The following is a 16947-nucleotide window of genomic DNA, read 5'->3' as shown; positions in this document are numbered from 1 at the left end:
TGGCTCTTGGCATCAGGTAGCCAAAGTATTGGAGTTTCAGCTTCAGCATCAGTCCTTCCAATGAATATTCAGGACTGATTTCCTTTAGGATTGACTGGTTCGATCTCTTTGCAGTCCAAGGGACTCTCAAGCTTCTTCTCCATCACCACAGTTCAAAAGCATCAATTCTTTGGCACTCAGCTTTCTTTATAGTGCAACTCTTACATCCATATATGACTACTGGAAAATCTATAGCTTTGACTAGACAGACCTTTGTTGGCAAAGTAATGTCTCTGTTTTTTAATATGTTATCTAGGTTGGTCATAGCTTTTCTTCCAAGGAGCAAGCATCTTTTAGTTTCATGGCTGCAATCATCATTTGCACTGATTTTGGAGCCCAAGAAAATAAAGCTTCTCATTGTTTTCATTTTTTCCCCATCTATTTGACATGAAGTGATGGGTCCAGATGCCATGATCTTAGTTTACTGAATGTTGAGTTTTAAGCCAACATTTTCACTCTCCTCTTTCACTTTCATCAAGAGGCTCTTTAGTTCTTCTTTACTTTCTGCCATGAGGGTGATGTCATCTGCATATCTGAGGTTACTGATATTTCTCCTGGCAATCTTGATACCAACTTGTGCTTCCTCCAGCCTGGCATTTCACATGATGTACTCTGCATATAAGTTAAATAAGCAGGGTGACAATATACAGCCTTGATGTACTCCTTTCCCAATTTGGAACCAGTCTTGTTCCATGTCCAGTTCTAACTGTTGCTTCTTGACGTGCATACAGATTTCTCAGGAGGCAAGTAAGGTGGTCTGGTGTTCCCATGTCTTTAAGAATGTTCCACAGTTTGTTGTGATCCACAGAATCAAAGGCTTTAGCATAGTCAATAAAGCAGAAATAGATGTTTTTCTGGAACTCTCTTGCTTTTTTGATGATCCAACAGATGTTGGCAATTTGATCTCTGGTTCCTCTGCCTTTTCTAAATCCAGCTTGAACATCCAGAAGTTCACGGTTCATGTACTGTTGAAGCCTGACTTGGAGAACTTTGAGCATTACTTTGCTAGCATGTGAGATGTGTGCAATTGTACAGTATTTTGAACATTCTTTGGCATTGCCTTTCTTTGGGATTGGAATGAAAACTGACCTTTTCCAGTCCTGTGGCCACTGCTGAGTTTTCCAGATTTGCTGGCATATTGAGTTCAGCACTTTCACAGCATTATCGTTTAGGATTTGAAATGGCTCAACTGGAATTCCATCACCTCGACTAGCTTTTTTGTAGTGATGCTTCCTAAAGCCCAGTTTCGCATTCCAGGATGTCTGGCTCTAGGTGAGTGATCACACCATTATTGTTCTCTTGTATAGTTCTTCTGTGTACTCTTGCCCCCTCTTCTTAATATCTTCTGCTTCTGTTAGGTGCATACCATTTCTGTCCTTTATTGTGCCCATATAACCCAGGGATCAAACCCAGGTTTCCCTCACTGCAGGCAGATTCTTTAACAGCTGAGCCACAAGGGAAGCTTCGTGAGTCTTAATAGACAGATTTTTTTTTCTTGCAATTCTTTCTTTCTGAGCATGTGCAGACGTTATCTTATTTTCTAAATTTGTTTCCTATTCATTAATTATTTAGTATGTTGATCAATATTGGTTAACTCATACTAAGCTTCTCCCCAAGTCTTTGGGTCTTAACACAATGATGGTTTCTTTCTTCTCACATTAGTTTGATGTGTTTACAGAAATCCCCCACCATTCTTGTCACCCCACTTCTAGAAACTACTGCTTTCAAGTTTGTCCTATCAGAGAAATTGTGTAACAAACTAAAGGTCACATTGCCATGATACAGTGTTCATTTAGTACTATCAGTTCTTATTAATTTATAACAATTGCCATTTTCACTAGCTGACATTTTTCCCTGAAAGACTCACATTATCTTCATATGTTTTTAGGACATTAAAAAGTCAGAAGGTCTGTGAGTTTTGGGGAAGATAGTTGTTCAGGACATGAGGGTTTCAGGGACTCAGAGCCTTGAGTCCAGATTTGCCTTCAGTGACTATGTGACTTTGAACAAGTTTTAACCTTGCTAGGATTCTTCATTACAACTCTTCCAATAAAATATACTATCCAAATGCCAAGAGTCATTATATTCTTCCACAAAATTAAAACAATGCAGATAGAATCATTTAAATGAATCATTTTGTCTACCTCTTTGCCGCAACATGAAGGATCCCTATGGCACATTCTAGAGCGGTTTGTTCAGTTTAGGTTGAAATGACCTCGGCAAAGTGACTTTTATCATTTGTTTTGAGAGGCGGTATCATTAATCTTTTCTGCACACCCCTCCTTTTGGGGCTCACTTCAATTAAATAGGCAGGGAGAAGAGAATGTTGAACAACATTATAAAAATGTTAATTTCTAATGTCACTGACTAGCTCTTAATCACACTATTAGACATATGTTCTGGTTTAATGATCCTGACCAGCAAGCAGTAAGACCAAGATTGACTTTGATGAATGCCTAACATTATTTTGTGATATGGATGAGGTTGTTTTTCTTTCTGTCTAAATGTTTTCTTATAGATTACATTCTTTTTAGAAAGAAAGATAATGTGAAAGACTTTGGTTTTCAGAATCTTTTTTACTAAATCAGCATTTTGATGTTTTGATCATAAAATGAAACATTTGGGTGTGATCACTGTAACTATTTGTCCTTACAACTTTGGTGGCTCCTTCCTCTTATTTTTAAGCTCAAAAATGCTTTAAATATCATCAGTGAAATAACATATCTTTAGTTTGTACAGAAATCTCATTATTTCAAACAGTTGCTTCCTAATGATGCTGTAGGGAAAATTGGATTCCTTTCCTTGTGTCTGTTGTTCATATCTTTTTCTCTGGTGGTACCATTTGCTGAAGTCCCCACAACACCAAGCCTCCAGTCAAATTTTACCATTTCCATTTTCATGAACTTAAACAATTTCTGTGAAACATTTTTCAGGAATCTTGGACAGAATTTATGGTTTCTTCTTGTGGACTTTCCTACCATTTTATTAATTGCTATATTTTGACTCTAAACTCATTTTGACTTGCGTTTCTTTTAATTGTGTATATAACATTCTTCCCTAAATGTTATGCACCCCCTTGGGACAATGAAAGTCTATTGAACTTTATATAATTAGGATATATCCCCTTGACGTTTACAGCATAGATTTAAGAAATAATTGAATGGAATGATTATATATAATATAATGTAGTGCACACTAATAATTTATATCATTTTATTTAATCATATTGTTTTATAAATCATGTCTATTTACATATGTGTGTATATACAGTGGCTTCCCTGGTGACTCAGTCGGTAAACAATCTGCCTGAAGCGCAGGAGACCACCTCCATCCCAGATACATATATGCATATATAAAGCTTAATTCTTACATCACCTGTGGGTGGAGGCTGTGGCAGGTGACAGCCAGTGATCAGCCATGGGAATAGTTTCTCCAAAGTTCTATGAAGAACTTCAAAGTAACGCATGAGTGAGAGCATTGAAACAAGAGCTGAGACTGATGACCGTTGGGGGAAACTGCTCTCTAAATTGCAGAAAGATCCAAGCATCATGTTTGAAGGGGGCAAAGGTGGCCTGAGAGTCAGGGTTATGCTACCAATAATTGGAACTGAGTTGGGACAGACTAGGAGTAACTAATTCCCAGATTAGGTTCAAGTAAGGAACATGTGAGAGTAAAGAAAGGTACTTCCTGAGCAGCTGCTAAAATGTCTGCTCTGACTGCTTCCATTTATGCTTCAGAAGATAGAAAATTAGTTGGGCCATAACAGAACTGATGTTTCTCTGTATTTTCCTCATCCTCTGGTGTGCCTCTTTATTCATGTTGCCAACCAAATTGCAATTGAAAGGAGGACCATTGTTGATTATTGTGTTTACTTCTGCATCATCCAACAGAATTTTTGAATGTCGTTGATATTTGATTTGTATTTGATCAGCGATTGTCACAATAATGCTATGCTGCCTGTTGCCAAACTCAGTGGCATGCAATGCTCAGGACTGATGCTCACAGGTCTGAGTGTCACACACGACAGGTGTTCCATGTGCCACATCCCGAGGTCCCCCTGGAGAGGCTGTGATCATCTCAAATATGTTCTCCCGCCATGTCAGAGACACCCCGCTCCCAGGAGCAGTGGAAACATGCATGCTTCTTAAGGTCTAGACTCAAAGCTGATATAACCTCATTGTTTTAAAAAAAATATTTCTAATTGGAAGATAATTGCTTTACAATATTGTGTTGATTTCTGTCATACATAAGCATGAATCCATCATAGGTATACATATGTCCCCTCCATCTTGAACCTCCCTCCCACCTCTCACCCCATCCCACCCTTGTTCCAGGGACCAAAGCAAGTAGCAAGATGAAGACATCAATGAGGCAGGGATATTTAGCACTTGCAAGAGCCCCATGATACCACATGCTGTGAATCCAATCTCTTCAATGCCCAAAATGTGGAGAAGGGGTGCCAATTCTCTTCCTGACTACATCATTAACTAGGGCCTTGAATGAAGGCAAATCAGTCACCCTTTTTAATCCTCAGTTTCTCCATTTGTTGTATTTCAACTTGTACTCTACAGGGGAATAAGCACAAACATGGGACATCTAAGAAGATAATTGGTGGTAGTTTAGCTGCTAAATTGTGTCTGACTCTTGTGACTGCATGGACTGTAGCCTGCCAGGCTCCTCTGCCCATGGGATTCTCCAGGCAAGAATACTGTAGTGGGTTGCCATTTCCTTCTCCAGGGGAAATCTTCCCAACCCAGGGAATGAACCCAGGTCTCCTGCATTGCAGGCAGATTCTTTACCGACTGAGCTACAAGGGAAGGCCAAAATTAAACCATAATTTTAAGTTCCTGATTTCAAATTTGTGGTTTTGTCTTTATTTCCTATGTTTCCCATCCTTAAATTTTTGCTCACTGGTATTCAATCAGTCAAAAGAATTTGCAAATTTTATAATGATTTCCATATATGAGGAGGGGACCCCAAGTTTCACTGGTACAGGCACTGATAGATTCCAAGCAAAACAAAATCTTGGGATGCTAATGGCGCCTCTAGGGGAATAAGGTACCAAATAAGAGCTAATGAAACTACTAAAAGGCAACATTTGCTCCAGCTTGCATGCACAAGATGGTTGTTCAGAACTAAGACTGCTGATAATAACACTATTAATATGATTGCAACCTTAGTTTAGCTTACAAATAAAAATAATCCATGATGACATTGAACTTCACTATGATCAAGATTCTACACAATGGAGGAGAGGTTTGGACACTGCCAAGAGAGAGAAGTGGAGAGATTTCTTCCCATTTTTTGTACTTAAAGCCAACTTGGGAAAACTTATTCAAACACACAAGGTTTTTTTGGTTTGTTTTTACTTTTGGCTCCTCTGAGTCATCACTGCTGTACACAGGAGTACCAGCAAGCAGAAGCTACCCTTCATTTTTGTCCATGGGTTTCTCATTATGGGTGTTTATCTTATTGGGGAGCACAGGCTCTAGGCACATGGGCTTCAGAAGTTGCAGCACGCAGGCTCAGTAGTTGTGGCCCATGGGCTTAGTAGCCCTGCAGAATGTGAAATCTTCCTGGACTAGCGATCAAACTCATGTCCCCTGCATTGGCAGGATGATTCTTATCCACTATACCACCAGGAAAGTCTAAACACACAATGTTTTACCCCTACGTTACCTGGACTCACACACTGGAATGATCCACTTAAGCTTACCCCAGGCCTGAAAATGCATTTTGCTCTAAATAAACCCACTTGAATACGGCTTATCTGAGCTAGTGGTCAGAACGAAAGCAGTTCATTAGAACTAGTGTCCAATGATTTACAGCTGATTGGAACAAAGTAAAATGGATTTAGAATTATTCTTTAAAAAGAAGACGGTGGTTAACAGACATCTCTAACTGGAATTCTAATTTAAAAGGTAATAAAGGTAATTGAAACATTTTATTTTATTTTTTTCTTGTGTACATAATTTTATTCAGAGCAGTTCTATGAGGTTAGAAATGCAAGAATTATTTTGTTTGTTTTTAATTGAATGATAATTGCTTTACAATATTGTGTTGGTTTCTGCCATATATCCACATGAGTATACCTATGGGAATTGAAACATTTTAGAGTGAAGAGTAGTATTTTTCAGGTGAGGACAGTCCTTCAGTCTGTCTTTCCCCAACTCAGCATCCCTAAGATGCTTTTGGTTTTCATAGTACCCATTTTATCTTTTTCTCATTACTTGAAGTTTCTTGGAAGCTCTAGATTGTCATTCTCTTCCTATTTGCCTCAGTGATTTCCATAAGGATATTTGCAGTTAATACAATTCAGAGAAAGTTGTTTCTATTTGTATACATGAATAATTTATAAATTATATATCTGTACATCAGGAGTTGTATATGAAATCAAATCTTGACAAGGCAATATTCTAAGCTAATATCATTCTCAGATAAATGTTATTATTCTGTTTAAAATGATAAATCATGAAAATAGCTTTCAATAATCATTTCTTTCATTTTCAAAAGATAAATACACATTAAGTGTCTATTGTATGCCAAACAGAAACAGATCAGCTATTCCCAAAAAGAACCTAAGCCTAACCTCTTTCAACCTAAGGTATTAACACCTACATCTCTGCCTATATATATCTGTTGTTTTGGATGTATTATCATCTTCTGGATAATATTTTTATCTGCTTAAATTTTTCAATTATAGAGGATAACTTCAACATATATTACTAAACTTTGCAAAGGAAAAAAAATGACAGGGACAAGACTCAAAAAAAAGTTTTCTATTAATTACATAAACCACAAATTAGAGGTTACATACTAGCTTTGTATGGGTTAGATATGACATACAAAGGGATTTCATTGACCCATGCAGTATTGACTTTCATAATATTTTTGTCCAAATCTTTGTACTTGAAATATTATGACTTTTTAAAAAATTCAAAAGATATGATAACCTTGGAGCTAGTCTTTGTCATGTCAGAAATCAGTGGGGGGTAAAACAGAGCCATCCTGTCCTCTGAGCCGACATTCCGTCCCCAACTTTCATGTGTACCCCTCCCCACTGAGAACTAAGTTCAGGCTAATTTTGGCCCTCATGCTATTGTTTATCCTTTTGTAACTTAAAAAAAAATTAATTTTTTTATATATTCAATTTTGTTGGTCTAAAATCTAGCCCAGTGTACTCAATTGTGATATGCCTGCCAGATTTGATTAGCCTCTGAGCTTGTGACTCTGAGTCTGAACATTGTGAAAACTCAGTATTCTTCTCTAGAGATACTTTTCACAAAAGTGTATATATATATGTGTGTACGGATATCTCTCTCTCTATATATATATGTGTGTGTGTGTGTGTGTGTGTGTGTATAGAGAGAGAGAGACAGGGAGAGAGAGAGAGCGAGTGAGACCAAGAAAGAGGAAGGTGAAAAAGAGATAGGAAAAAAGAAAAAAAAAAAGGAAGAAAGAAAGGGGAAGAAAAAACAGAAGGGAAGAGAGGAAAGAAGGAAGAGAGGGAGGGAGGGAAGTATGTGTGTGTGTATATATATACACACACACTATATATGTATATCCTTTGCTCTCTTCCTTCCTTGCTTGCTTTTATTCTGTTCTTTCTTCCCCCTTTTCTTTCCTTTTTTTTTCTTTTTTCCTATCTCTTTGTCTCTTTCCTTGCATCTCTCTCTATATGTGTGTGTGTGTATGTATGTATGTATACACATAGATATCTATACACAAATACTCATATAAATACTTTCATGAAATGTATTTATACGCATGTACATTCAATGTATATATATTCTTCAAGACATTTTCATCTCAGTTTCTGTGACACCATCTGTGCTATGTCAAGCTTGCTCCATTCTGACTTGTGAAGCATCTTGTTTTTCAGATGGAACTCCATTGACCTGGTGGATTGGGCGGTCCAATGAAAGGCAACCCTACTGGGGAGGCGCCCCTCCTGGAGTTCAGCAATGCGACTGTGGCCTGGATGAGAGCTGCCTGGACATTCGACACTTTTGCAATTGTGACGCTGACAAGGATGAATGGTAATGGGGATGCTGATCTCTCTGCACTTGTGGAGGAAGCCCACTAAGAGATGCATAGAATATCCCATAAAATAAAGGGACATGAACGAGAAATTCCATATGAACTAGGGCTTCTTAATGATGGTGATCGTTTTTAACTCTGGAAATTGCCAGTCCTAGTACTTTTAGGGCTATTACTAAAGTTTGTAACATAAAGCATGTGGCAACACCATCATCTTATATTCTCAACATTCCATTTTCAATGTGAGAACGAAATGTAATATTTAGCTTTGCAATTTAGCTGGCATTTCTATAATGTGTAGAATATAGGCTTTGGGAAAAAATATGGGAGATAGGGATGTGTAATTATACAGACTGTTTCTTTATCGTTGCATTGCCTCACTGATGAATGACCCAGCCACCAGCCAACCCTATTATTGCCAGTAAAAACAGAGAATTTACGCTTATTGAACATCGATTTAACCTTCATAACAACCCATTAATTCTTTTGTATTTTTTATCAAAGTACAGTTGGTTTAAAATGTAGTGGTAGTTTCAGTACAGTACACACAGGCGTACATACACACACATACATCTTTTTCAGATTCTATTTCCTTATAGATTATTACAAGTTATTGACTATAGTTCCCTGTAATATACAGTAGATCCTTTTTATGATTAAAAAATTTATATTGGAGTGCACTTGATCTACAATGTTGTGTTAGTTTCAAGTGTATAGCAAAGTGATATAGTTATACATATTTCGTTTTTGAACTTTGCTCAATTGTGTCTGACTCTTTGTGACCCCATGGACTATGTAGTCCATGGAATTCTCCAGGCCAGAATACTAGAGGTGGTAGCTGTTCCCTTCTCCAGGGGACCTTCTCAACCCAGGGATCGATTGAACCCTGGTCTCCCGCATTGGTGGTGGATTCTTTACCAGCTGAGCCACCAGGGAAAAGCCCCAGATATACATAAACATATAGCTATTATTTTTCAGGTTCTTTTTCATTCAGGTTATTACAGGATACTGAGTAGAGTTCCCTGACCTATACAGTAGTTATTTATTGGTTACCCATTTTATATATAATAGTGTGTACCCATTGATCCCAAACTCCTAATTTATCCTTTCCCCCTTTCCTCTTCAGTAATCATAAATTTTACAAAGAAAGCAAACCTATTAATTTTTTATGATCCTCTCACTTTGGCATCTTACAGTTGAGGAATGTAGATTACAGAGAAATTAAATTATTTTCTCACTCATCTATTAAAAGGGAGATCCAGAATTTGAACTCCCCAATACCAGGTTACTTTTGTAGATAAATTTAGTTTTTAGTTCTCATGGCCATGACATCTACTTTTCCTTTGCCCTCCTATTCAATTGCTTGTTTTTTCACTGTAGTGATGATGCAAATATGCACAGAACATTTCCAAAGACAGTTTGGTTTTGAAAAATTTAAGACCTTCTTTGGTTTTGGTTTTGTAAATTGTGCTTGCTTCATCAAGTACTGCTCAAGTATAGTTAAGAATTCCTGTGTCAAACTGCTCCCAACCTAGTGGAAATGACTTTTAAATGTTTTTCTTTCACTGTTTTAGTTGATAACACCAAGGACTGTTTCAGATAAAATTTTAGGTCTGCTTTAAACCTTAGTTCAGTGAGGAAAAGATCAAACATATGGCTCCATCAGGCTCCACTAAATGGTCCATGGCTTCGGAATGTTTTAGGCTGCTTGGGTCCTGAGTCATGTCACCTGGGTCCCTTCTCCTAACATGGCAAATCAGATAAAGTTAACTATATGTCTCCATTCTTTGGGGTCTCCACTCTATCTGCAGAGCCTTCTATCTCATCTTATAGATCTGCAAATAAAAAATAACTCTCCTTCTTTTTGAATATTGAGTCTCTTTTAACATTACTTCCCCAAAGTCTTATCCTTTGTACAGTATAAGTTGATGGTAGCTAGCTGAATAGATGAATGTAATAGACCTTTGAGGAGAAGTGATCCCAAAATAGCAACTACAAGCTTGAGAGACATGTGAAAAAGTGACATGATTGTGTGGCCAGGGAAACATAATCAAAATCCTCTGCAAACAGCAGTTTGATTCACTCATTATATTTTGATTCTTTAACTTTCTTTTGCTGTGTGCTGACATTAGAAATGTATGAATTTATAGACTTACGTGCAAACACCTTTGTTTTATTCTGTATCATCAGAGAAGATAGTAAGGGGGGTTAGAATGTAAAGAGTCATTGAGAAAGGAAAGTGTTTCTCCTGAGTGCCTTCAATTTTCTTTTCTTTTTTTTTGGTTGAATGCTTAATCTTCGCTCACTTTTTCCTTTGGTGAAGCCCTTCCCATACTGAATGCTGCCTTAGTGCCATCCCTTCCTAGGGAACAAATGACCAGAGCTGGACTTAATTTACTAAACACTGAGGGAGAGAATCACATCACATCACTTAAAAGTGGAAAATTAGACTATCAAGTATTGAAGTGCCTCTACCCTCCCTTCTCCAGGACTTTCCATCAATCATTTCATCTACTCTCATTCCAGAATCTCCTTCCTTTGACCTTCTCACTTGTGCACTAGCCTTTGAAGCCCTCCTCTTGACTTAACTTCATCATCAAGGCTCAGGAAAACTTTTCCTCAACTCTGGTGCCATCATACCTCCACCAACTTAAGTTATGGCATATTTCATAACCTTTTACTGTCCCTTTAAAGCCAGGGGGGAAAGTTTTATCATGTGCCATTTTATGTGGCAAGTAACCTTGATAACAGCATAAACATTTAATTTTAGATGTAGGTTTTGTTCAACAATTAACCTATGAAGGATCAAGAGAATGTCCTAGAGTTATGTTGAGCATCTCATATATAGATTATATATATTTAATATATAGTATATATATAAAATACTAAGAACCTTTCAGGATGTGATAGGTAACATTGTTAAGTGACAATATTATCTAGGGGTTGCAATATAGTAAATCACTATATACTAAATGAAATTCTTGCCCAAATTAGCTTTCTGATTCACTTTTCCAACTCAGGTGAAATTAGGAATTTCCTTCTATCATTCTCATAAGAGAGTAGATCCTAATTTTTTTGGCCCTGTGGCATGTAGGATCTTAGTTCCCTGACCAGCTATTGAATCTGTGTCCCCAGCTTTGGAAACAGAGTCTTAACCACTGGATTACCAGGCAAGTCCCAGCAGATTCTGATTTAACTCTTCTAGATTTCATTTTCTTAGGACAAGCTATAATCTGTCATCAGTGATTCTGGGAAATAATTTGTTATACAGGCAACTGTGCATACTGTTCCATCTGACATTTACTCTTAAATCATTTGTCGAAAGAATGCCTACTCTGGGCAGTTAGACAGTCTGCTTTACAGAGAAAGCCAGGGGCATATAATTCTTACCCTTGAGGAACTTTCAGGGCAGTGGAATAGTAGAGGCTAATTATTTAGCAATAAATGCATTAGTGTGATAAGTTTCATTATACATATAAGCACAGGTTTGTCAGACTTAGGATGCACTTGGGCTGGGATAGTTTAATTTCAAGGAAAATTATAGGTAAGTTTTGAAGAAACAGAAAAAGTAACTAAAGGTAGTATAGTACAGTTAAGTGCTACCATTTATTCATACACAGAAATGTAATAATATAAAAATTGCTACTTCTTCAAAATACAGGTATCTTAGTGTAGTTTTTGCAGTTTTCATGTGTGCAATTTACACGATATGTAGACAGGGAAGAAGATCAAATCCAGATCATGAAGCTCATTGTATGTGAAATAACAATGAAACAGCTTTGTCTATAACAGGGATTGTGGACGTGGAATATACACTCAGAATGAAACCTGGCATAGCTTTTTTGAAATGTGTTCATTATTATTTAAAGTACAAAATCTAACACCATTGGGGAATAATCATGTTCCTTAACATTCCTCCAACCTGATTCTTAGATAACATGTGGTCAAGCCGGCTTTCCTTGCATTTCAAATTTTTGTTTCAGACAGGCGTGTTCCTTTTGGTGTCTGAGTGTTTGTAAGAAAGCTCAAACATTTTTACCTCATAAACTTCCCTTAAGTTTCTGCTCTTGGTAAAGTTAGTCAGAATTCTGACTTGGGGTGGTATAGCATTTAGTAGATAGCACAATGATATATTACAAGTCCTAGATAATATTGTCTTCCAAAAATGTCAAGTGTCAGAGAAAGACAAATATCATAAGATGTTGTTTATATGTGAAATCTGAAAAAAATGGCACAAATAACCTTATTTATAAAGAGAAACAGATCTAGAAAACAAACTTATAGTTACCAAAGGGGAAAGGTGGTGGAGGGATAAATTACGGGTCTGGAATTAACATATACACACTACCATATATAAAATAGGTAATCAGCAAGGACCTACCATATAGCACAGTGAACTATACTCTGTAATAACTTATAAAGGAAATGGATACCCTATAATAACCTATAGTGGAAACAAATCTAAAAAAGAATATCTGTATCTATATATATCACTGAATTACTTTGCTGTACAACTAAAAGTCTCTTGATGAAAGTGAAAGAGGAGAGTGAAAAAGTTGGCTTAAAGTTCAACATTCAGAAAACGAAGATCATGGCATCTGGTCCCATCACTTCATGGTAGATAGATGGGGAAACAGTGGAAACAGTGTCAGACTTTATTTTTGGGGGACTCCAAAATCACTGCAGATGGTGATTGCAGCCATGAAATTAAGACATTTACTCCTTGGAAGGAAAGTTATGACCCACCTAGATAGCATATTCAAAAGCAGAGACATTACTTTGCCAACAAAGGTGCATCTAGTCAAGGCTATGGTTTTTCCTGTGGTCAGGTATGGATGTGAGAGTTGGACTGTGAAGAAAGCTGAGCGTGGAAGAATTGATGCTTTTGAACTGTGGTGTTGGAGAAGACTCTTGAGAGTCCCTTGGACTGCAAGGAGATCCAACCAGTCCATCCTAAAGGAGATCAGTCCTGGGTGTCTATTGGAAGGACTGATGCTGAAGCTGAAACTCCAATACTTTGGCCACCTCATGCGAAGAGTTGACTCATTGGAAAATATCCTAATGCTGGGATGAATTGGGGGCAGGAGGAAACGGGGACGACAGAGGATGAGATGGCTGGATGGCATCACCGACTCGATGGACATGAGTTTGAGTGAACTCCGGGAGTTGGTGATGGACAGGGAGGCCTGGCGTGCTGTGATTCATGGTGTCTCAAAGAGTCGGACATGACTGAGCGGCTGAATTGAACTGAACTGAACAACTAAAAGTAACACAACATTGTGAATCAACTATATTTCAATACATTTTATATTTATTTCATTGGAGGATAATTACTTTATAGTACTATGATGTTTTTTGCAATACATCAACATGAATTTGTCCCCCCATCCTGCACCCTCTTCCACCTCCCTCACCACCCTATACCTCTAGGCTGACTCAGAGCACTGGTTTTGGGTGCCCTGCTTCATGGATCAAACTTGATTTTTAAAAGTATCATAAAACAAAATTAAATTAAAAATAAAAGAAATGGGGGAAAAGTCTCATATACTGAAGTCTTCTTAGCATTGTATACACTATATCTCATATAATTATCTCAACAACACTTGGGGTTGGTTTTATTATCTCTTTGCCTCAGAAAAGGAAACCAAGGCTCTGAAATGCTAAGCGTCATGGATAAAGTCTAAGGGGCTAGAGTGGGAAATTCCAGCTGGGTAGAAATCTGTACCCTTGCTGACTGCATCCAAGGAGTTGCTGAGTTTGCATTTTGTATAGCAGCCAGTGAGGATGCCAAAGAGACCCCTCCCAGGACATCTCAAATCATAATCACTGCAAGGCGTTTTTTGCTTTCTGCTAAGCCAAGTAGAGCCTCAACTGTCTTCCAAGACTCTAGTAATTGATATTTTATTCTGTTTTGAGCAACCTCTGTAACTGAGTTACTTGCTATCATATATTTCAGTGTTGTTGTTGTCTGGTCATTAAGTCATGTCAGACTCTTTGCAACCACATGGACTGCAGCAACACCAGGATTCCCTGTCCTTCACCATCTCCTGCAGTTTGCTCAAACTCGTGTCCATTGAGTCAGTGGTGCCATCCAGCCATCTCATCCTCTGTCATCCCCCTCTCCTCCCGCCTTCAATCTTTACCAGCATCAGGGTCTATTTCAATGAGTCGGCTCTTTGCATCAGGTGGCCAAAGTATTCTAGCTTCAGCATCTGTCCTTCCCATAAATATTCAGGGTTGATTTCCTTTGATGAGGTTTGATGGGTGCCAAGTGAATAAGAAAAAATGAGTATGCTCTGGGTATAGATGAAAGTAAAGCAGCTCCGAAGATGGATGAGAGTGGAGGGAGGAACATGATTCCTTTGAATAAAGGGAAGCCTCAGAGAGACATCTGAACAGGTGTACTATAGAGCTGACTTCTGCAGGGGTTTCCATCCCTGTCGAAGAACTAAAAAGGAAGAAAGAAAGAAATGAGAAAACTTGTAATGAATAACAGTCTCACAGTGAATGATTGTTTGCACAGGAACTTCTCTTCAATAGAATGACTCAGCCTCTAGACCTCCTCTCAGTCGGGGGTTTTCTGACTTAATAACTTCAGACGAATGGGCTGCTGAGAGCAGGAAGGGAGGTTGGCAAACAGCTCATGCCTAGAGATCTCACAAGACAGCATTTGGAGGTGGAAAAACAGTCATTTGGGTGGAAGGGAACAAATTGGGACACAAAGGATGGTTGTAGCACAATAAAAACAATGTTGGGTGCTGAGATGGAGGAGCAGAAAGATGGTCCAAAGTGTGCCTCCTCTCGATGGCTCCGGACCCAGATAAAAAGTTTTCTCATCCAATTAACCAGGTAGAACTAAGATGAAGCTCTCTTTTCTAACAGCAGGACATACTTGAATTTATTCATAAGCAAGCGTAGATATTTTATGTGATTTTCAATCACTCTGTTCTTTGCCTCTTGTCTTCACTTCTGCCTTGTATAAATGACATGGCACAGAATAGAAAGGGAAAATGGTATAAAGTTTATATTCTGGTCATCTGATCATTGAAAAAAAGAAATCTATTGTTCTTTTTTTTTTTAAGCAGGATATTTAGGTTATTCTTTTTTACTCAGTGTGTGGCATCCTGGAGCTTCAAATCACTGTTAGCCCTTGATTGCACTCTCTGCCACCAAGAAATTATCTAATAAATGGTGCTGAAGCCATGAATGTATAATGGGTGAATGACTTCCAGTAAAGGCATTTTTACCTCTCTGTTTTTTGCAAATTGGGCTATGATCATTCTAAGATTAACAGATATTTACTGCAATGTTGACTGTTACCCACCTTTTATTTTCTCACCAGAAATATTTACTCAAAGTTTAAACTTTTTTGCTGCAGATTGATTTTCTCTCAGCTATCAAAGCAGTCAGAAGTGGACACGCCAATCCCAAAGCTATATTTTTATACATTTGCCTTGAGCTGTTTTCTTTGTAAAGACAGGTCTAATCCAGTCCAAGAACCTTGACCTTCACAAGGGCCCTTCACTCCTTACCTTGGAGACTTAATGAGACAATTGCCTTGGGGAAAATGATGCTGGTTACATCCAAGGGTTTATGGTTTTGCTGTTTCTTCACATAGGCTGTTCTTTGATCTTTCAGACCTCTTTTGATTTCCCCAAAACCACTGCCTCTGGGATTCCCACCCTCAGTGAAGCGATGGTGCTTCAAACTAGGTAATGTCATAAGATGGGGCAGGAATTCTGAAATGTGGAAAAGAAAGACTCTATTTCTTATTTTAAAAAATAGTACTGTACAATCTCTACTGGAAGAAATTTTTTATTCATAGATCTGTTTTTGAACTATTCCAGTGATTATGAAGGGTTCTCTGGGTTTTTACTCTCTCAGTCCTCGATTTCCATGTGCATCTAGCAATATAATCAGAGCCAGAGCCTTGCATTGGAAAAAGTGTGCTTGGCACATGGAAAGTTCTTCATACATTAACTTCTGAGTGAATGAGTGAATCAATGAGTTGTTTTTTTTTTTCCTTTCTCCCCATACTCTCATCCTGGACAAATATGCCTTCTCCTTGCTGGTTATGTTCTGCTCTTTTATTCCGTAAATTGTCACTGAAAGCATATATCCTGGAGCAACTTGATACTAACTTGTTTATACTAACAACCCTATATGACTGGGTTTCAGATTGTTTTTAAATAGAGTGTTTTGCAGTGTATCTGATAGGAGATGAAAGAAGGCATCACACACTGAAGAATAAAAGGAACAATACAAAAATTGGAAAGCACAACTTATAATCAGGGATTGATATTTTAAAACTAACATATCACATCACCACTTTATAGAAATCTAGATGGAGTACAATAGTTAATACTTTGCCAAGGGTAGCATTAAGGGATAATTTTGTTTTTGTGTTTTTTATTCAATAATGCTACCATTCTATTAATAACATCTAATTTCAAAATATCTAATAGGCAATTTAAGACCTATTGGTTCTAGGAAACAAAACATAGCTATGAGATATGCTTCTTCTTCTTCTTTTTTTTTTTTTTTTTTACAATTATAAAGATCAAAGATGTAGACTGAGGCTTCTATTGCCTCCGTTACCTGTCCACCTGTACAACTTCATCATCTCTAGATTTTATGTAGAGTCACATTTCTTGGGTAATTGAAGAACTGTGAGTATCCGAAATAGATAGAACTCAAAGTCAATGTCAAGGTTAAAAATCTGCATTTCTTTAGTAAATTTTATACAACATTTTGATGTGGGCCATTATTGTATACCAAAATATTATAATTCTACTTAGTGCAATGAGTCTTTGGCTTCTATTTTAATGTGCTGACTTATCACTCAGTATATGGCATTACTCCCCTAAA

The 16947-nt window shown here is 37.6% G+C and overlaps 1 protein-coding gene across 1 annotated transcript in view; it reads left to right on the top strand.

Annotated features, from left to right (window-relative positions):
* CNTNAP5 (contactin associated protein family member 5) overlaps positions 1-16947 on the top strand; it is a 1036258-nt gene that overhangs the window by 821245 nt on the left and 198066 nt on the right. The window contains exon 14 of the mRNA XM_070389061.1: positions 7922-8078. Coding sequence (XP_070245162.1) covers positions 7922-8078 — 157 coding nt within the window. The remainder of the gene's footprint in view (positions 1-7921; positions 8079-16947) is intronic.

The sequence above is a fragment of the Bos mutus genome, chromosome 2 (assembly GCF_027580195.1).
Source record: "Bos mutus isolate GX-2022 chromosome 2, NWIPB_WYAK_1.1, whole genome shotgun sequence".
NCBI classification, from domain to species: Eukaryota; Metazoa; Chordata; class Mammalia; order Artiodactyla; family Bovidae; genus Bos; species Bos mutus.
The sequence above is the reverse complement of the archived record's forward strand: the minus strand, read 5'-3'. Positions and strand labels throughout refer to the sequence as shown.